General features: G+C 42.2%; 1 protein-coding gene across 1 annotated transcript in view; it reads left to right on the plus strand.

Annotated features, from left to right (window-relative positions):
• Positions 1 to 23,078, plus strand: part of DPP4 (dipeptidyl peptidase 4) — a 72,513-nt gene that overhangs the window by 11,174 nt on the left and 38,261 nt on the right. Inside the window, exons 3-12 of the mRNA XM_050969237.1 lie at positions 249 to 341; positions 980 to 1,074; positions 1,182 to 1,256; positions 11,132 to 11,184; positions 11,292 to 11,364; positions 13,752 to 13,872; positions 15,877 to 16,037; positions 18,312 to 18,415; positions 22,628 to 22,763; positions 22,936 to 22,980. Of these exons, the coding sequence (XP_050825194.1) occupies positions 249 to 341; positions 980 to 1,074; positions 1,182 to 1,256; positions 11,132 to 11,184; positions 11,292 to 11,364; positions 13,752 to 13,872; positions 15,877 to 16,037; positions 18,312 to 18,415; positions 22,628 to 22,763; positions 22,936 to 22,980 (956 nt within the window). The remainder of the gene's footprint in view (positions 1 to 248; positions 342 to 979; positions 1,075 to 1,181; positions 1,257 to 11,131; positions 11,185 to 11,291; positions 11,365 to 13,751; positions 13,873 to 15,876; positions 16,038 to 18,311; positions 18,416 to 22,627; positions 22,764 to 22,935; positions 22,981 to 23,078) is intronic.

Here is a 23,078-nt window from a genome sequence, read left to right on the forward strand (position 1 = left end):
ACTGTATAATCCTTGTGGAGACAAGGCACCTGGGGCTTTTACCTCAAGGTGGCTTGGCAAGGGCAGTACTATAGCCCCTGTTGTTTTACTGTGAAGTAAACCAACTACAGTGCCTGGTCTCCAGTGGGATTTTACACAAGGATAGTTAATGTGCTAGTAAACCTGTAGCAAAGACACACCTATTTTTAGCTTTGGCTGGGTAGGTCATAGCAATATCCACATCTTCCTTTTCTTTCTTCCTGCTGCAGGTACCACGTCTGACCGGCGTAGAACGTTTACTTTACAGGATTATTTAGATGGTGACATTAGATACAAAACATATAATTTACAATGGATTTCAGGTAACCAGTCTGTGTTGATTGAATGTTCTCTCTCCCTACCTCTGATATTTGATGTTCATGTTAAGGGCAGGCTGTACTTACCTAACTGCTCAGAGGTAGCTGCTATGTAGAGGAAAAGTCTGAACGTTTTTAGATTGCTGTTGTAGAATGATGCCACTAATACTAAAAGCAGAATGAAAATGATTGGAAACATAGGGCTTGATTGCACCCTTCAGGCATGTCCCTGTGTTGCTGATGATGTGGAGGCACATCTCCCCCTGGATGCCAGAAGAGCACATCTGCTGCTTCACCTTTCTATAGGAAATAACACACTCCTCCCTGTGCATCCACCCTACTCCTTGGGTCAATGTGGGGAACCGGAGTTCCCCTTTTGGTGCGCTGAGTTCCCTTTCCTTTCCCTTTTGGTATGCTGAGTTCCCCAGGGGACTAAGGTGGGAGCAGACCCTGTGCTCCTCAGAACATATGGACTGCACTTCTTACTGGCTTCTGTGACTTGTGCCCCTTCCCATTACCTAAAGACCCAGAGTTTTGAATTGTTCTGTTTTAGATAGTCAGCTTTATAATATAAATGGAAAATAATAAATGTTAAAAAACATTTTCATTTATTGTTGCCCAGTGACATTTCTCTTTTCTTTTAGGAAATCAATACCTGCACAAAACCGCTGACAACGACATTGTGCGTGTAAATGCTGAGGATCAAGCAATCTCAGAAGTTCTGAAAAACAGCACATTAGTATGTTTTCTCACATACTGTATATCTCAGACTTTGGGGAAAGTACTGCTGCATGTTTCTCTATATAATCAATGTGTGATGTTTTTTCTCTTCCCTTTTGTTGATAGGCCACATATGGAGCAACCACAGCTATATTATCTCCTGACCAAAAATTTGCTCTTCTTCAATACAACTATGTGAAGGTACTAGCATGCCTTTTCTTTTTTCATGCCTATTTTATTTTATGGAAGCACTAAGAGAAAAAGAGAGTAGGGAAAGGAAGTGAACTCTCACTTTCCAAAATTTGAATTCATTTTAAACTTTTGGTTGCTGCAGACAGATATAATGGCAGGGCTGGTAGCACCATCTATTAAAGTTGTCTAATACTTCCCACTGTAAGACCCAGTTTTCCAGTTGCTTATAACTTTGCCAAACTTTGCAGTTTTAGCTAAAGATTTCCATGCCAAGTGTTTGCTTCAGGCTCAGTTCTGAAAAAATTCAGCCAGAATGGTCCACCCATTTCTGAGAATATGGTCAGGGAGAAGTATGTTGTTTTGCCCATGTTAAAAAAAAAAAAAAATTCTGGTGAGCTTTTCTTTGAGAAATGCTAGCACCCCTGTGCTTTGGAGCAAGGATTTGAAATTTGGCATGGGAGTGGCCTTTGTGTCAGGGATGTGCCTTTTTCTGTTGCTGTGAAGTTGCACCCAAATTTGGCCAAGTTATAAGCCTTTGAAAAATTGGAGGTTGCACATGCTTAAGAGACTGCTTAGGTTTTAGCGGCTAAAATCTCTGAAGATTCCGTTCTTTCACTGAGAATGCTCAAGCCTCTCAGAGCTCTTCGTGCTGATTAGACTGCACATTACCATCCTCACAAAGTGACCGAAGATGCCACCTTCAGCCCAAGACAGCAGGGATGAAGTTGGACTTTTCCTGTAATAACTGCTCTAGGTTGGGCTGGGGCCAGGCAGTAGAAATCCGATCAAGGAGCCTGTCTCACTATGCTTTCAGTGAACCCCCTTGCTGATATGTCCCTTCATGCTTCAACCAACATTCCAGGGGGCATGCGTCCATGCTGATGACAATCCAAAGCTGATAACAATCCAAAGCAGTACTGACCGATGCATGTTCATTTTCATTATCTGAGTCAGATGCCGCCAGCAGAAGGTTGATTTTTCTTTTTTAGTGGTTCAGGTTCTGTAGTATCCGCATCAGAAGACTTCTGAAAACATGCTCCACACCTTATCCCTCTCAGATTTTGGAAGGCACTTCAGATTCTTAAATCTTGGATGAGTGCTGTAGCTATCTGTAGAAATCTCACATTGGTATCTTCTTTGTGTTTTGTGAAATCTGCAGTGAGTGTTCTTAAAATGAACAACATGTGCTGGGTCATCATCCGAGACTGCTATAACCATAAATTTTATGGCAGCGTGCGGGTAAAACAGCAAGGGACATGCAATTCTCCCACAAGGAGTTCAGTCACATTTTTAATTAACGCATTATTTTTTTAATGAGTATCATCAGCCTGGAAGCATGTCCTCTGGAATGGTGGCTGAGGCATGAAGGGCCCAACGAATGTTTAGCATATTTGGCATGTAAATACCTTGCAGTGCTGGCTACAAAAGTGCCATGTAAATGCCTGTTCTTGCTTTCTGGTGACATTGTAAATAAGAAGCGGGCAGTATTATCTCCTATAAATGTAAACAAACTTCTTTGTCTTAGCATTTTCCTGAACAAGAAGCAGGACTGAGTGGACATGTAGGCTGTGAAGTTTTACATTGTTTTGTTTTTGAGGGCAGTTATGCAACAAAAAAAAATCTACATTTGTAAGTTGCATTTTGATGATAAAGAGATTGCACTACAGTACTTGTCTGAGGTCAGTTGAAAAATACTATTTCTGTTACCATTTTTATAGTGCAAATATTTGTATTAAAAAATAATATACACTTTAATTTCAATTACAACACAGACTACAATATATTTGAAAATATGGAAAAACATCCAAAATATTTAATGCATTTCAATTGGCATTCTATTGTTTAACAGTGTGATTAATTTTTTTGAGTTAATCATGTGAGCTAACTGCGGTTAATCGACCGCCCTGTTGTGAAGCACTCAGATACTATAGTGGTGAGCACCATAGAAGATAACATGTAGAAATTAATACTTCTGTCTTCAGAACAGGGTTTGAAGACAGTGCCATAAATAAGGCATGTAGTCACACATTGAACAATGAAGAGAAAACAAAATATTGAATAGCTGCTCATTAAGTGAGTGCTGTCCTTACTGTGCACAGAATGTGGAAAAAATAGTGTGTGGACGTGCAATTAAAGACTGTATTGTAATGCACACACAAGGGGGCTAAGTTAAAGTTCTTTCTTCGAGAGAGGTTCATGTGGGTGCTCCGCTCCAGATAAAGGTGCATCCCTGTGCCTATGCTCAGAGAGTTTTCCAGCGGTGCCTATAGGGGTCATGTACATGCGGTACCTGCCTTGCACACCGTTGGCACTTCATTGAGTGCGTGTGGAACATGGACACTTCAGTTCTTTCCCAACCATCCCTGGCCTGAGATGGAGCTCAGCAGTCCTGTTGAAAACCTTTGTTTCTACTAGATAAGTTTAGATAAATTAGTGAGTTAGGATAGTTTAGATACGTTAAGTTTCAGTTATTAGAGTTACGTCCCCTCCTGGAAAAAATTATTTCCCCATCCCTTAGTATAGTTAGTATTAGGTTAGAAAAATGCCTGGTTCACCAGGATTTAAAAGATGCACAATGTGCAAATAGGTGATACCTGTGTCAGATGGACACGTAACAAACAGAAAGCCAGGGCATGCAGGGATAGAGATCTGAGACTGAAACTCATCTTGATGGAGAATTTAAGTCATTAAGACCAGCCTCCAACCCAAGAACGTATCTCTTCCTGGCATAGGTTACCAGTCTCTTCACTGCCAAGGTCCACAAAGACCAAAAAATCCTCAAAAAAACGGCCGTCCTCTTTCCCTCATAGAGAGCAGACCAACACAAAATGGTCACCGACCAAATTGCTGTGATCGGTGCTGGCTGTACTATGGTTCAGCACTTATCACACTCTAGGCACCTCCCGCACTGTCCATGTGGTGACTGCTGCTAGAACCCAATGCTCCAGTGCGGACTCTAAGGGCTGTAAGCTGCTCGTCTCCACTACGACACCGTCAACAGCGCTAAAGGGGATGACACCAACAACCACTCCTATTTCCATGCCGCAGGCTAATGCTGCTAGTGCAATGGCACCAACGCAAACTGCACTGGCGCTGGCTCAGCAACCCCACTCCTGATGCAATTGGCACCTCACTCTTCATCTCCGAGGCTCTTGGCACCATGCCACTTTCTTCCCCAGAAGGATCTGTTTGTCTCCTTGACCCTGGAGTCCCCTCTCTTAGACACTGATGTCTCACAGGGGTCAGCGGTACCACTGCAACAGTTATCTCCGATAGCATCACAGTTCTTGAGTGTTGACAATGAGGAGGTTGAAGGGATATTCTCCTCTCACCATTCCTCCCCAATCAGGACACCTACGGCTACTGGATCACTATGATCACAGTCCATATATGCACACGACATGCTACCATGGTATGTTCACCCATGGATGGGACTACCCGTGCCCTTCCCTGGTCACTGGCCATACTGGAATCGTTAGGGTCTTACAGAGTGCACTAGAACAGGTGCCCCAGCCTGCATAGGGAAGATATCAGATTCCCCACCTCTGCCCTCAAAGACAAGGGATGAATCTGTGGCAGAGTAGGAAGAGGACACAGGTCCTGACATCTCTCCAACCAGCAACAATTCATCCTCCTCACCGGACAAGGCTATTATGCTTCCACCCCCGCAATCACCGCATATGACTTTATCCACTTCCAAGATTTATTCAAAAGAGTGGCCAATGAGCTCAAAACTGCTCTGGAGGAAGTGCCAGAAACTCAGCATGAGCTAACGGATATCTTGCAGACACCTTCCTTCTCAAAGATAGCATTGCCAATCAATGGGGCTATCATGGAGCCCGCCAAGATGGTATGGAAAACTCCAGCCACCATATTTCCAACCTGCAAAAGGGTGGACAGAAAATATTATGTTCCTCTGAATTTTTATTTACACACCTGGACCCAACTTGCTGGTAGTGGAAGCAGCCAGCCAGAGGGGCAAACAACAGCACTTTTGGTCCATGCCCTTTGATAAAGAAAGTAAGAGGTTGGACCTATTTGGCGGCAAAGTACATTCTTCCTCCATGCTTCAATTCAAAGTGGCAAATTGTGTGGCACTACTTGCCAAATACGATCACAGAAACTATGGAAAGTTTATGAACTTTATTAATGAGATTACGGAGGAAAAGAGACAACAATTTAAATTACTGGTCTCCAAAGGACAAATGATTGCACACATGGCTCTACAGGCCTCACTGGATGTTGTTGCTGACATGGCTGCCAGGTCCACCACTGTAGCTGTGCTCATGTGATGAGCCTTCTGGTTTAACTCCTCAGCATTCCCATAGGAAATACAGAATACAGTCAAAGATCTCCCCCTTGACGGAAAAAAATTTTTTGCAGCCAAAACCAGTGAGGTACTGCACACTATGAAGGACTCGCAGGCAACTCCCCAGTCCCTGGACATTCATACACCTGCCACAAAAAGGAGACAATATGGTATCAACCATATCCAAGGAATAGATACTCAACATACTCACAGCAACACCGGAGGCTGTATGAACAACAAAATCAACAATGACAAAGACAGAGACCGCAATGACTCTTACCTCCAGAAGCAGTGGTGTCTCATCCTCCTTCCTCTAAGCAACACATTTGAAGGCTTGGTTGAGGCTCTTGAAAACCTCTCGCACTTTGCAGCACTTACACCATCCAGCCATCTATTTGGAGACCGTTTGCTCCCATTCCGCCTGTAATGGGCTGCCATTACCCCGGACAAATGGGCTCTGAAAGACATACGTATGGGCTACAAGATTCCTTTCCTGTCTATACCCCTCAGCCACTGCCACTCTCTGTCCCTTGTCAGGAACCACTCTCATGAACATTTGCTATGCCAAGAGTTAGATCATCTTCTCCAATTAGGGGCAGTGGAAACTGTTCCCGTGCAACATAGGGGATGGGGCTTTATTCCCACTACTTTTTAACACAAAAGAAAAATAGGGCATGGCGACCTATCCTCAGCCTCAGGCAACTGAACAAGTTCACGAGAAAGCAACAGTTCATGATGGTCACCTTAACAATAATAATACCAGCGCTGGAGCAGGGGGACTGGTTTTCAGCCCTAGACCTGCAGAATGTTTGTTTTCATGTTATGATACACCCCACCCACAGGCGTTTTCTGAGACTTACTTTGGACACAGACCACTATCAATACAAGGTTTTACCTTTCGGCCTCTCAACAGTGCCTCATGTTTTCTCAAAGATCCTCTTGGTAGTAGCAGTGCACCTGAGAAAACAATATATAATAATATTCCCTTACCTGGACAACTCTCTCTTGAAGTCACATACTCGATCAGACGCCATTTGCTCTACCCGCACACTGATAGATTGTTTCCAGCGTCTCAGTTTACAAATAAACAAAAATAAACTGACAATAGAACCAGCTCAACAGTTAGAATTCATCGGTGCTTATCTCGACTTGGTGGCAGTGAAAGTGTCACTTCTACGAGACAGATTCAACACAATAAAGACACTCATATCCACAGTGCGGAACAGCCCACAGGTCACAGCCCACATATGCCTACAACTTTTTAGTCAAATGGCAACATGCATGTTTGTGGTGAGACACACTCACCTGCATATGTGTTGCCTGCAAGGATGACTAGTAACTCTCTGCAGACCAAACAAGCAAAGGTTAAACATACAATTAACAATGTCCCCCAAGGTCAAGGACTCACTGACCTGGTGGACTCAACCACACAACCTGTGCTTGGGGATCCCATTTACACAAGATTCTCCATCACAGATGATCACAGTGGATACCTCCCTCTTAGGGTGGGGAGTACATATGCAACATTGCACAATTCAGGGATTACGGTCACAGCTGAGACAAGGCTACACATAAACCTGCTAGAGCTTCATGTTGTCGGCAATGCCTGCCTCCACTTTCTACCATTCATAAGGAACCAGAACATAAGAGTAATGATCAACAACATTACTTGCATGTTCTGTATAAACAAGCCAAGAGGGAGCCTGATCATACTCATTATGTACCAAGGCAATGAGACTCTGCAGTTTGTGAATCCAAAACAATATCCACATCAGCTTCCTACCTACCTGGATGCCAGAACACCACGGCAGATGAACTCAGCAGACATTTTCCCCATGACCACAAATGGGAATTAAACGATGTGACACTGGAATGTGTATTTTGAAAATGGGGCCACCTGCAAATAGATCTATTTGTGAATGCCTGCAGCTAAATGCCCGAGGTTCTGCTCCAGAGCAGCTCTGGGAAGGCGATCAATGAGGGACGCATTCCTGACCACATGGAACACAGATCTCTTCTATACATTCATGCATTACTTCTACCCAGAGTAATATAGAAAATAAGGACCGACAAAGCAAGAGTCATCCTAATAGCCCACACGTGGCCAAGACAAGTGTTGCATCCGTACATAACACAGATGTCACCATGTGCCCCAATCACTCTCTCCTGCTCCAGACGGACCTGTTAACGCAACGAGAGGGTCAAATGAAACATCCGAACATAGTGATGCCACACCTGAAAACATGGCTCCTCTATAGTTCTCCAATGGTGAACTAAGCTGTTCTGAACAGGTCCAGTAGGTGCTACTCCACAGTAGAAAATATACTACATGTAACACCTACCTACAAAAGTGGAAGAGATTTACAGCCTGATGCACTGCCAGACAAACCACTGTAACATCTGCACTCTTCCATTGATTTTAAACTACCTCCTGGAATTAAAACAATCTGGCCTCTCCATTAGCTCCATAAAGGTACACCTCATGACTATCACTGCCTTTCACCAAAACATCGGTGACACTACAATATTTGCTCACCCAATCAGCAAGCGATTCCTCAGGGGCATTCACACCATCTATCCAGATGTGAGACCATCCACACAACCCTGGAACCATGCTAGGAGGGCACTTCTATAGAGTCACCTGGAGTGGAGCACCTCTGGGGACATCTCTCAAACAAGAAGAGAATGTTATTCACCTTGTTCTTTGAGATGTGTCCCCTTGTGGGTGCTCCACCCTCCTTCCCTCTACTTCGAGTTTAAAACAGATTCTGCGGTAGAGAAGGAATTGAGGAGTCTGGGTCACGTGCATGCTAGATGAAGTGCCAGTGGTGCATGAGGCAGGCACTGCATGACCCATACAGGCACTGCTGCAAAACTCTCCGAGCAAAGGGGCAGGGATGCACCATCACCTGGAGTGGAGCACTGACAGGGGGACACATCTCGAAGAACCTCAGTTATTACACAAGGTGAGTAACCTTCTCTTGTACAGGCAGCCAGAGTTCTGACTTTTCCTAAATGTTGAGTGCTCAGTTTTGCAACGTTAATGATATTTCTTTAATGTAAGGTGTGTGCGTAATAATGTATAGGGATAGATTTTCAACTTTGCCAGCAGAACTTGACACAGAAGGTGAGGGAGCCATTCTTTGCCCCTACCCTGGCATGAATTAGAACAGCCGTTTTATACCCTCTGATTATGGTCACTGAAGGAATATATCTGTTTGTGATAGATGGAATGCATTTCTCTCCAGTCAATCCCCCTGCCAATTCCTTCCACATCACCTAACATGTCCTTACACTATCTCTCTGACTCTGAGGATTCCCCCACACTCTGGGCTTCCCCTGCAGGAAGCTTATGGAAAGGTTTCACCTGAGCAGCACCAAGGAAACATATTGGGGCAGAGAATCTGTCCCATAATGTGTGTGCCAGCTGACAAAAAAAAATTAGACATGCCTGTATTCTGAAGGACTCAGTGAGTGATAACTTACACAGTATGCAAATAGTAGATGATTTTCTCACAGAGCTCTTTCCACATGGTCTGAATTTTTGAACAATGAATGCCTTTTATAGTGTACAAACGGCAAATCTCTGCAAACAGTCATCTGTTCTTACACTTTTATGACTATGACTTAATACTTAATAAATTTTCATGTGGGGAAAAATACATTAACCAGACATATGAACTATCTTGCTAGGGATTTTACTTCTCTAGTATTCTTAAACACATGAAAATCCAGCCAGTTATTCAATGCTGTTTTGTTTTTACCAGAATCCTGTATTTCTATGCTTCCTTTTTGATTGTGCATTAAAATTTAACTTTTCACTATTTTTTTTCCTGCAGTGTTAGCCATCATAACATGCCTCCTTGCTTAGTAATCACATTAGATATACCATATATTCATAATTTATTGGTGTGTGCTGTTTTGTTTTCTGTTGTCATAAAAGTTAACTTCTGTATACCAGAAGCTAGTCTTTAAATTCTTGTACAATAGGGCCATTGAAAAGTATGCATCATATTAACCCTTACAATGCTGGCATTTCCTAGAGTGGCAATGAAATGAATGTTTAGTTCGTATTAGAGTCAGGTCTGAAGCACAAAAACAGGATGCAGTTTTCAAACCACCCTTCCCCCCCCAAATTTCAATGGTCTTTGGATACAGGGTTTTTGTTCAGGACCCATCTCTACTTACCTCTGTTAGTTTAGTCTGTTAATCTGATTGATCCATTGATCTAATCATCATTTTTATGGTACTATCACTGTAGAATTTAATCACTTCAAATGGATCACAGCAATACAGTGAAATCCGTCCTGAAGAGATTAGAAAATGCCAGCATTGTAAGGGTTGACATGATGCAAAACACTCAGGGGTCACGTTGTTAAAGGATTAAAAGATGAGCTTCTGGAATAGAGAAATTAACTTTTATAACAACAACAAAAAACCCTAACACAAATCAATAAATCATGAGGACATGTGCATCTATTATATAATAGCCATGTGGCCAGTAAGTACCAAGACGTGTGAGTACGCAAAGTTAGAAAAAACCTTTTGACTGAATGAGAACTTACAAGGAGTAAATTATTTAATAGTCTGCTGCTATAGAACAATTATTAAACATCATAGAGTGTATTGTAGCATATTGGTTTTGTAAATATCTACTGTTTTCTTTTGTTTTACTGGAAAAATAACATAACAGTAAATGCATTCTTAAATAGCATGATGGATGGAGCATGAGAACTGTCATGCTGGATCAGATCTATTGGCCACCTACTTTGATATCCTGCCAGACAAGATCCCTGTAAAGGGTGAGGGAATAGGATGGTACATGGAGATCCCAAATAGGATCCCTTGAGCCCCATATACCATCTCATTCCCTCACCCTATTCATACATCCCCACTGGAACTACATGAAGCTAGATCTCTGCAGACTGCAACAGGCAGAAGTGAGGGATGGGATGGATTTCTATGAAAATCTAATGGGAAATATAACAACTTGGAACTGTTACCTCTTCCTCGTTGAGCTGCTACACGAGTCATTCCTGGGGGGCAGAGGGACCATGAAACAGCTGAATGCTCAGTGAAGTAGCATGGCATTGAAGGACGAGTACCAGAGAAACAACAGAGGTACTAGTCTGACAGTGGGACTCAGGGAAGTTGCAGGGCTGCTCCAGTCTCTGCACTGAAGACTTGCTTCAGTATTGCTACAGACCTCTAGTGATGGAAGGGATCATGCCTCGCCTGAACTGTAGTGCCCCAGTTCCCTAGATCTCTCTATCTCTGATCTTAATCAATGGTCATCACTTTGGTATCTGGGCAGCTTCACCAAAGAGGATGACTTAAGGAAAGCTCAAGATGAACCTTGCAGAGTTTTCTTTCTGCAGCTTCTCCTGCCTTTTCCATGGGTGAGGACAGTTTGGACCATTGGTAGTCACCAGTGCATGTTGGTTGTGTTCACTCCTCCCAAATGGGAGTCTGAGGAGGTGTCAGATATTATTGCCAGTAACTCAACACATTCACAGGACTCCTAAAGTCGGTCATGGTGATCTAGTTTCTCAATATAAAAATGATTCTTTTGCAGCTCTGGAGGCATTCATACACGGCTTCATACCACATCTATGATTTAAATACAAGGTCAGTAGCTATTACAGAAAAATCATGTAGTATGAAGCCACATTGCAATGAAATGACATTCCACTGATTTGTCTGTCTTATATACTTTTTGTTTTGTTTTTCCCTAGTTCCTTAGTAACTGAGAATCTACTGCCTAATGATACCCAGTACATATCCTGGTCACCTGTTGGTCACAAACTGGTTAGTAAATATATGTGTAATGAAATTTCTGCAGTGTATTTCCAATACCACTGTCACACTTTCTGGGGTGGCTCATGACCATGAGTGCCTATCTCAGGGCAGACTGTCAAGAGCAGGGAGGATACTCCAAACTTGTGGTATGTTCTATAATTAGATTTCACGAAGCCAGCAACAAATGTGAACTTGTAAAGTATTACAGTAGTCTGATAATGGAGTCACAGACAGTCCCTGTAGACACGCCAGTCTATTTTGTTACCCAGGCAAGCTGGACTATGTGATAGATTGTCACTTACACCAAAAATGACAACACATTCAGGTTACACCCAATCCTCAGACGCTAGTCAATCACCCAGGTCAATTTGCATCCTGGCTCTCACACCAAAGACAACACTGGTAGCCAAGTCTATTGTACACTAACTAAAAGTTCGTTAGCTAGAAAAAAGAAATCAGCGTGATAGAGAGGATAAGCAGGTAAAATATATATACAGATGAGTTGCAGTCTATAATTTGAAATGGTAGGAGAGAGATAGAGACTTTTGGGAAACTGGTAGGTTACTAAGGGCTATCCATAGTTTCTGGCTGACTATGGGGGTCTCTGTCTTCTCATTCAGTTACTCTGCCCTGTTAGAATCCAAACAGTTCAGAGGTGAAGAATTTTTCCCTGTGTCCATACTTATAGCTTCTTCTCACACAAAACTAGCTGACAGGGTCGCTACCCATGTGGGTTTTTACTTTGATGATGGAGAGTGAGAAATTCATTTAGTCTTTAATCTCCAATCATCACACACACAGACCACTTGCTTTGAAGTTTTTACTTTTCTGTCAACGTTTTTCATTTGCATTCCGCAAGGCTTCTTTCTCATTTGTTGGGTTATTTAGTTACAGGGGTATACACATTGTAAATGTTTGCTATTACATTGTAAGAAGATACAGATAAGAGAAAATGAAGTATGTAGCATCCCATTAGTTTTTGTGAAGTTTAAACACTAAATATGTTCTAATACATTTAACAATCACTTTGATCTACATAAATACACAAGTGAATTGTCCTGGCTTCCAGTTCTGCTTTTGTAAGCATTCAAGGAGGCCTGGGGCTTTGGCATGAGTTGGCATCTAGTCTGCTAGCATCACAACCACAGTATGGATGTGATCGTAGAGAGATGATGGCCACATTTAGTACAGATTTGTGATTATGATGTTTTTCCATTCCTGCAGAAAAAGGTCAGATAGTTCCTTTAAAGTTACTTTTGCTGTTGGAAGCATTGCAATGCTCTAGTGATTTTTCTGGGCAATAGTTCTCTAAATAGTGGAGGCTTTGGGCCCATCTGTACAGTCACATAGGAGACCTTGCTACAAAACAGCAGAAAGTAATACCCCACTCCAGTGCTATTGCTTGCTAATAAACTGTGTGCTTTCTCAGGGTCAAATTCTCATCCTCTGAGTAAAGCCTGAGTAAACGATCTTTAATTGTGGTGGGGGCTATACAAGTGTCAGGGGGACAGAATCCTCCCTGACCCCAAATCAAAACAGGATGTAGAGCCATTGTCCAAAGACTGCAGGTATTGTCTGCAACCTCTAAGCTGTCGTAGCAGCTGTGGTCTATAATGAATTCCTTACATGGAGTGTTGGTCTGTGGATTCCCTACCTGTATCTGAGGTACTTGCTCCCATGACAAGCTAAACAGCTAAGTAGCCATTGTGCGTTCTTGTTGGCTGTGTCTTGTGCAAAACCCTATTCAGCATCTCTAGGCCCATCTTACTTTATACAGAGCTCCTGAAAAACGACAGGGTCCTGCCTGATGTGAAAAGTTGTCAAAGGAGTGCAGCATCCTTACAAGATAACTAAGACCCTTGCCAATGTTTTATCAAAGAGCTTACAGCTTCCACTATCAGACTGGTGACAGTGTAGCTGAGTGAATAGATACTGTACTACAACTCAGGAGATCTACATTCTACTCCTGGCTTGGCCTGCTGGGTGACCTTAAGCAATTGACTTTACCTCATCTGTAAAATGGGGGATGATACTGATCTCCTTTGTAAAGCGCTTTGAGATCAACAGATGGAAAGTGCTATAGATGCACTTATCTCTTGATTATTAGCAACACCTGATGATTTATTCCCCCAGGTCTCTGTTCATGACCATAGGCCAGATCACTCACTACTCCAACGTTTTCTATTACTAATTAATTTAATAGTAATAAATAATGTTTTTATTTAAGTACCTGCATTGTATTTGGTGAAACGTAACTGTCGAAGACAATCTCTGCCATCTGAAAGAGCGACAGATAAGACAGCGGGAAGGGAATAGGAAGGAACTCTGTGACTTGTTCTAGCATTGGATTCTAACAGTAACTATTGTAATAACTAAGATTTTGAGGTTTTTTACAGGCATATGTTTGGAATAATAACATTTATATAAAAGAATCACCAGGTGTGTTGAGTGTGCAGATCACCTCAAATGGAGAAGAAAATAAAATTTTTAATGGAATAGCTGACTGGGTGTACGAAGGTAATTACCTACATATTTTACCTTACAAGAAAATGTAGAAACTTATTTGTTAGTCTGTTTAAAATATGTAAAAATAAATACATGGAGGAAAAAAAGCATCTTAAATGGTATCACCACCTAGCTTATACTATATAGAACATGTCAGCCACAGAAATCAAAATGCTTTAAAAAGTAAAGTGGGTATCATGGTACTTGTTTTGCAAATGGGGAAACAGAGGCACAAAGATGTGTAATGACTTGATTAATGTCACATGGCAGGTCAGGGGTACATCTCGGCATAGAGTCCTGGTCTTGTGCTTTCTAGGCCAGTTCATTATCCTATAGACCAGGCTAACATGGAGGCAGTGTTGCCTAGTGCAGTGTTTTCCAAACTTGGGACGCCGCTTGTTTAGGGAAAGCCCCTGGCAGGCCGGGCCAGTTTGTTTACCTGCCGAGTCCACAGATCCAGCCAATCGTGGCTCCCACTGGCCACAGTTCACTGCTCTAGGCCAATGGGAGCTGCTGGAAGCAGCAGCCAGCACGTCCCTTGGCCCGTGCTTCTTCAGCAGCCCCCATTGACCTGGAGCTTTCCCTAAACAAGCAATTTCCCAAGTTTGGGAAACACTGGCCTAGTGAATAGAGCACTGGACTGGGAATAGGACTTTGAGTTCTATTCCCAGATCTTCCATTGGCCTGCTGGGTGGCCTTGCTCAAGTCACTTCCCTGCTCTGTTCTTCAGTTTCTCCATCTGCAGAATGGAAGCAAAGCACTTTGACAACTATGGATGAAAAGTTTTATAAAAAAGCTTGGTGGTATTGTACATGAAAAGCCTACATGTTAAAATATAGTAATATAATAAATGCAGTGATTACCAAAATATTTGGCTTGCTCTGCCTCTACCCCATGGGTGGTGTAGGGATAGAGCTAGACCTCTGAATTGTTCCCATAGTCTCAGCTTTCATTTACAAAAAAAACCTATCCATTATCCTTATGAAGAGAATTTTCAAAACGTGAATGTAATCAATGCAGAGACAACTGCCTGAAGTTGTAGAAAGCCTGAAATAATAGCTGTGAAGTGTGAACTTCCCCTTCACTTCAGTAAGTACTGACTTGTATGCATGCCAAGGATACTTAAAATGTCAACATTGTTAACTATTTTGCTGATTATCAAAGAGTGTTGGAAAGGAGAGGAAGTCTGTTATGATAATTTACTCTGGTGTTTTGCAAGATGTAGGTGGAGTAGGCTTGACAGATAAGCTAGGAGATCATGGAAGATTTATAAATTAAGGTGTTTAGGCCTTTCACACCACATGAGGTTACAAAGGGGCACCGCTGGTTTCATTTTTCTTAAGTGGAGCTCAGCTTTCAAAAGTTTGAGAAATACTGTATTAATAGTTTAACAGTTAGTGAGGCTACATGTGCTTGGTTTTAGTTATGGCCATTCCATTCACTGGCTGTTTGGACATACTGGGCCAAATTCTACCCTGTGCAACCATTAACGTCAAACCAGTGAGGTCAGTGGGGTTCCATGATCGTAAATCTTTGCAGAATTCTTGTTTGTTTTCTGTGTGCATAGGTTAAAACAGAAATGTATGCCAAATTTTTAAACGATCTGGCTTTACCTTCTGCTCTTGGATTTGGCAGTAGATCTGCTTTATTTCCAGATAACTTGGTTACAAGATTGAAAGCTCATTTGGGAATTTTATACACCATATAGTGATAAAGGTTTTATCTTGTTTTAAAATGCTTTTATTTTGTAAGGGGAGTGTGTGATAGATGACAGGACTAGCACCCAGTACAGATTTTTTTTTATTATTGCAGCCAGATTCAGGAAATATTACTATAAAAGGCTATTTGTTGTAAGCATTCATTTACTAGGTAATTCGAGAACCCAGGCAAATAGTCTGTACTTCAGTTGCTGAACTTCAGCATAAATCTGGGCAAAGCAAATTAGAACAATAATTCAGATGCAGATGCCAATTTAGCAGCTATTACTTCAAAAGAACGCCTTTGCATCTCTTTCAGAGGAAATGTTTGGCACCCATTCTGCTCTGTGGTGGTCTCCAAATGCCAGTTTTCTAGCATATGCAGAGTTTAATGATACAGAAGTTCCTGTTATGGAGTATTCCTTTTATGCAGAAGACACGCTGCAGTATCCAAAGACCATTAGACTCCCATATCCCAAGGTCTGTGTTATTTATTAAACATGGTTGTTCAGCAGTTTGAGGCTATTCTCTTAATCATTTAATCACTTCCTGCTGATGAAAATATTGTCTGTCTCTCCCCAACAGCTTGCTGTGATTACTCTTACTGAAGTCAACAGCATCTGGCAATGTTAACGTATTTTTATTATCTTCAGGGGGAAAAAGTCTGATTTAAGGTTTTGTTATTTCTCCAGAACCGCTGAAGGGATGACAAGCAGTGATGGAGATAGTGAGGCATGCTGTTATATAGCATTATGCATAAGGGTGTTGCATGGGCTTTAATTAATAGAATTCTCTCCTGCAGGCCATAGAACCTCTCCAGAGCTACAGCCACAGCCCCTGGTTGATGTGTGCCTTCCATAGAGGAAGGATGTGTGCCTTCCATAGAGGAAGGAGTGTTTTCACAGTCACAGAGTCACTGTCCGCACCTATGTCCAGGGCTGTCCTTACCCACACGCCAAGTATGCAGCTGCATAGAGCACCAGGAAATTTTGGGCGCCATATTTCCTGGTGCCCTGCAGAGCTGCACGCTGCTCCAGCCCCTGCCCCGCGTCTTCCTCATGGCTCCCGCCCCTGCTCTGCCCCAGCCCTGCCTCTGCTCCGCCCTGCCTCTTCCCGCCCCTGCTCCGCCCTGCCTCTTCCTGCTCCCACCCCTTCCCAGCCCCACCTCTTCCCCATGGCTCCCACCCCTGCTCTGCCCCAGCCTCGTCCCCACTCCACCCCTTCCCCCAAAGCCCCTGCCCTGCTCTGCCCCCTCCCTGCCTCTTCCCACCCCTACTCTGCCCCAGCCCCGCTCCCACTCCCCTGATGAATGCAGCAGGGCTGGGCCTGCACTCACCAGTGGCAGGAAGTGCAGCGGCCCAGCCCCAGCCGCGCTGCTGGTGAGTGGGTCCCCCTGTCCCCCAAGCCAGCCCTGTCCCCTCCCCCCATGGGAGGGTTGCGGGAGGGGGGGCAGAATAGCTAGTGACAGCCCTGCCTGTGTCCTTCTATCCTTGATACCTCAGAGCACACCACTTCCTTCTACCAGTTCCACTGCCAGATGGCCACTGTGTGCCCAGAACATAAGGAGAATTTGTCCCTTAGGTAGCAGAGTGAATGGAGGAAACCGAATGAAGGATAGCAAGGCGTAATGAATCAGAGAGGCACATACACAGCAGAAAAGCTGGTTGAACTTTATTTGGTGATGTTGACAGAGGTCCAGCTGGTAACAGCAGGATAGTTGACTAATAGCATCAGGGATCCCAACTTGAATATGGCCATTAATAAGCTAAACTCAGCAGGTCTGGAATAAGGTTTGCATTTACATAGCACTTTCTGTCCACAAATCTCAAAGCAAATGTTTCTGACTGGGAGGCCAGGGAGAGCAGGAGAGGTGTGGGAGAATCAGGAATATTTCAGTGGTACCATAAAAAGCACCATCTCCAGTGAAATCATTGTGTCATGTTTTGGGATGTTTCAGTCAATGGCTCCCAGGAGATTGTTTGTTTGTTTGTTTGTTTGTTTGTTTTAATTTCTCATTTGTTGTGGGTTTTGTGACCAAGTAAGGAAGGAGATACTGGTGATGTACTTGCTGGATAAGGATCTCACCTAGGGACACAAGGTAGTGGATTTGTTTGCTTCTTCACTGAACTCCTCAGAAGTATGTGTTCCTTTTAGCATGGAATATTGCTGGTCTTAGGAAGGATCAGCTATGAGTTTTTAACTCCAATTACTGGTATTTCTGGGTGATTATCATCTGTAGAGGAATCAATGATCTGAAAGGGTTGGTGCTAACTTCTCTTACAGGAGGGGGCATCTGCTCAGGAAATATATTGCTGTGAGATGTCAGAGCTTCCTGAATCCATGGTGAAGGGTAGTTTGCCACACACACAAATACACCCAATCTGGTAGTGGAGTTGAATATAACCCATTGCTAGAGAGCAATAAGCCCTACCCTCTGGCAGAAGTTATGGTATATTAGTAAATATAGTAAATGGAGACAGAATATGTCAAAAACAATTATGGATATTTATTTTTATAAATGAAGAGGTATGTTTTTATTAGAACTATGTGGCTAATCTCTTAATAAAAAAAATGTGTATGTGCCCATCTGAACAGAATTGTGTTTCTTCACACAGTCTAACCTGCATGGTACTGCAGTCTCACTGCTGCTGCACTTTACAGTTTCTTTTCTGTCTTCCCTAATGTTAAGAGGTTTTTTTCACTTAGAAAGTATTTATTGTCTTCAAAAATACTGTGAAACATATTATTTTTCAGGCAGGAGCTGCAAATCCTACTGTAAAATTATTTGTTGTGAATACCCAATCTCCTCCCACTGTGAATTCCAGTGAAATTATTGCGCCAGCTAGTATAATATCAGGGTAAGTAGTTTTGATAGTATGTGTATGTTCTCTGTGAATGCCCTAGATTACTACTGTATATCACTGAGTTACATTATCACACTGCTCAGAGAGGAACAGGATTTACTGTGTAAAGCCCATGCAGAGATTATTCTTTCTAAAAATAATTTAAAGGTGATAGCATATTCCAGATTTCTTGTGCTCAGAATATGACACGTTATTGGCTCATCATATATAGTGGATCCTTCTTATAGTGAAGTCATTTCACAGAACAGCTTTACTATCAGCAGAAATTGACTATACGTGGAAATGCAATTTGCACATTATAATGCACTGAGAAAAAATGTAGAATTGTCACTCTATTTCACTGTAAGTGAAGATTCACTGTATCTGGTTTCACTGGGAGGAGATTCCACTGTGTTTTCATTGGCTCATTTTAAAGCAATACTGCTTATATTGTGAGGTAACATAGCAAAGTTCCTCTGATTAAATTTAGAATGTGTAAACCAGTAATTCTGAAAGTAAATGAAAAGTCTTATTTCTCAAAATTCCACTGACAACGTACTACTTGACATTAATTTGAGTATTCTGGAAAGAGCAACCAAGAGGATTTAACACATACACGCACAATTCTGTATCCAAAGTCTCCTGTTTCTACAATACTGTAGACTTACGGAGTGTAAGTGTCTAATGTTTACAGTAAGGATTTAGAGACAGTGAGATAGTGTGTACTGTATCACACAGAAAGAGGTGATAATCTTTAGTGAAAGCAAAGCAGGCCTGTTAGTCAGGAAATAAAACAGCATCCTCTGCTATGTTATCAAATAACTAAAGCCAGAATACAGAGATTATTCCATTCCAATCCTCACCCCAGTAAAATCAACATCCTTTGTATTAACTGAATCAGTGATTGAAACATATATCCAACCTCATGTATTTGTTTGCAGTAATATATTGTTCATATATTCTTTTATAGCCCTACAACAATTCCACAAAATATTGATGATGCTAGCTAGCTCTTGAAGTTTTCTAGATAGAAGTGTAAAATAAACATCTGTTTTCAGTTTAGTTTTAATTGGTTTCTTTGTTCTTTAGAAAAATCTCCTTATCTTTCACTAGCATCCAGTGAAAGCAGAACAATACCATTCTTAGCTCAAAACAATAACATGCACACACCCTCCCAGCCTAATACAGGGCCTAATTTTCTGCTGGAGTTACTCTAGTTTTATATCAGTGTAATACCATGTAAATCTGGGCTAACACAATGGTGAATCCGACCCAGAATTTTCAAGAATACAGATGTCTAAGTCTGCTTAGGATCAAATATGTTACACTTAAATTTAAACCTTCATCTTGTAAATAAGGCTGTAGGAAGCACTTGACGCTGTTACAAACATCCCTCCCCGTGCACAACTCCCACCTCTCTTAAAGAATTACACAGTAGTGAAGTTTAATAAATAAAAGATGGTCTGCGATTAATGTGGTGTAATGTAAAGCAATGTAAGTATTCATGGTGGGGACTGCATAGAAAACATTCTTATTGCTGAGGGAAAAGTAACTCCAAAATAGTGTGGGTTTGTCTCAGGTTTTCCCTGTTTTGAAAAGATAGATTTGTCCCCACTGTAAATAGACTGCCAGCTGGGGATAGAGAAGGGGATGCAGGCATTTTTTTTGGCATTTTCATTATGAGAGAGAGAACCTTTCACCCTTATATGGCTAAATTCTGGCCCTTCATGGAGGGCTGGCAGGGGTGGGGAGTGTGCATGGCCTTACTACCCCACGGGGAGCTCCAGGAGATATTATGCCTGCACACATTTGCCTGTGCAGTGCTGCTGAGCTCTCCCAAGGAGCGTAGTCACTTCACCAAGCTTAAAGCTGGTGCTACATGCACATCTGTCCACTGATATCTAGTCCTGCTGGTTGGGCCCATAGCGTTGCACAAGCTAGTGCATTAGCCCAGATATTATGGGGTCCTTGCCCTCTCTGAGCATGAGGATGTCAGTTCTGCCTAAAGAAAACAATGTGAAAAGAGGCTCCTTTTACCATCTGTGTTTCTTGAATGGATCTGGCCCTCAGGATTTAAGAATTTCTCATAAATTGTAGCATTTATCCAGGGGAGCACTCTGACCATTTCTCTGAGAGAGCTGCCAAAATGCTTGAAATGGCAACATTTTGCCATTTAACATTTGTGGTGAAATTTGTGCATTTGCAGAAGGTCAGCACAAAACATATATATCATTAAAATCCCACTTAGATCCCTGTGGTGCTGAGTGTTCATGTGGGATGGTTAAGTGACATGTATGCAATGCCCAGGCCTGTGCACAGGGATGGATTTCACCCTGTGAGACTTTCACTTTGTACCAGTGTTGGAAATGAGAAGTTTGCAGAGTGGGCGAACACACTGTGGTAGAGGGTTGCAGAGTGCACTTTCCAGGGAGAAAACAAGGAAGTGAAATGCAATACTTTTGCACTGCCTGACATCCCTGTAATTTGAATTAATCACATCACGATTTACTCCTCAAATATAAGAATTCATGAAAACCAGAGGTACACTGCAGCTTACCTATTGGTTGTAAAATTATGTTCATTAAACAAAAAGCTGCAAAAAGTCTTTAAACAAAATGATGGTTTTTTTTTTTAATTGTCTTGTTTGACATTTACATCTTCCTGCAGAATTGTCGACTTTCTCAATTTAAAGAACAAAACCAACTTTTTAAATGGTTTTCATTACTAAATTTGGATTTCTTTTCTAACTATCACAGGAAACAACTGTTGGCGGCATGGGTGGGAGGAGGAGATAGAAAAGTATCAAAGGCTCCTTCTTCTAGCCATTTTCTTGTTGCAGTTCCCCTTTTTTCGGTGGCTTGTGCTGTATTGCTCCATAACAGTGAAAACAGCAACATTAAAATGGAACATTAAATTTGAAACTGTTCACGAAACATAAAACCTGGAGTACAAGTGTCCTATGAGAGCATTACAATCCACAGCCAAGTGCCATGGGCTGCGCAGCACAGAAATAGAGATTTATACACTTTATATATACGTATGAATAGAACCCCTACATTGTAGTCAGAATTCCCCCAAAAAAATCAGACCAGGAAGCCAGGTGGCATATCTGACAAAGTACAGCTGTTGTGGTTGAAGTAAATAATAAATGCAGGGTTTTTTTGCAGAGGGGGCATGTTTATGGTCTCACAAACAGTTAACTAATTTCACCAAAAATCTACCACCTGCTCTTTGTCAGCTGATTGTTAAGGGAAGGAGAGAGAACATGAACTTTGACAAACATCTCAGCTGTAAAGCTAAGAGCAAAGTCCTGTGAAGACATCTGGATTAGATCAGTTCACAAAGCCTGCTGTAATTACCCCTGTCATACTAGGAGGGCATAACCTTATCTTCTCTTTTTACACACAAGAGTAAGGGATCATAGTTGGGAATGAGAACTACTGCATTCTGCAGGTTCTGCCCTTTGTTATAATAGAGTGAGGAGCTCATGCAAATAGAGTGCAAAATTATAAAAGTGAAAGCTTTTCTCTTTGATTCTAAGTTCTTCCTGTAAAGGAAAGTTCTCAGCTGGATGATGTACTGGAGATGGAACTAAGATACTTGAGTAGGAAAATGTGCTGGTAGTATACTCAAGGCCTTCATAGTAAGCACAGGAAACAGTATCATGTCCCTTCTCCGGCTCCTATGTGGTGGCATGGCCAGGTGGCCCTGCACACCGCCCCATCCTCAGGCACCACCCCTTACACTCCCACTGGAGTGTGTAGGAGCCGGAGCAGGGCTATGACGCAGCTTAGCTGCGTGGTGTTGCCTCGACGCTGTGCCCCAGCCGGAGTGCTGAAGCAGGGCTGAGCCACGTGGTGCGGCCTCAACCCAGTACCCCGGTTGGGGCTCTGGAGCAGGGCTGAGCCACACGGTGCGTCTCATGGGGCGGCTTAAAATGGCTCATGGGCTGGATCTGGCCTGTGGGCCGTAGTTTACCCACCCCTGAGCTAGTGCCTTACTGTATGAATGAAAGTAAGCCGAGGCATTACCTGATGGAAAAACAATAGACATCAAGCATTGCAATGGGTTACTGAGGTCTGTAGCATTGAATGCAACTGAAAAGTTCACTGCAACTAAAAGTGTAAGACCTGAATATGTAGAGTTCAATGAACTGTTGGACTCCACTATATAGAAAAGTAGTGTATGGAAGATACTGAAGCATCTAATAGCATTTGTTATTTCCAGGGATCACTATTTGAGTGTTGTAACATGGATAACAGACGAAAGGCTCTGTCTGCAGTGGCTCAGAAGGATTCAGAATTTTTCAGTCCTTGTGATCTGTGACTTTTCAAGAGAGAATGGAATGTGGCAATGTCCAGAGGTATGAAAAATGGAGCTAAATAGTCAAATGACTTAATAAATAAGAGTCAAGAGTGGGGTTGAGGAAAGAAAAATATATTCAGACATATTTTTGTGATACATAGACTATATGAAATATATACTATAATGCCAATCGGGGGGGGGGGGTGTTTGTGTTTTTTTCCCCCCCTCAGGGCCAACAACATACAGAAGAAAGTAAAACTGGCTGGATCGGCACAGTGAGTATTCAGTTTCTAGATTACAACATATTACATAACACATTGATCATAATAAATGTCTTCCTTACATTTAATTAACTTCTTACCTTTCTAATGGT

Source organism: Gopherus flavomarginatus, chromosome 10 (genome assembly GCF_025201925.1).
Source record: "Gopherus flavomarginatus isolate rGopFla2 chromosome 10, rGopFla2.mat.asm, whole genome shotgun sequence".
Lineage (NCBI taxonomy): Eukaryota > Metazoa > Chordata > Testudines > Testudinidae > Gopherus > Gopherus flavomarginatus.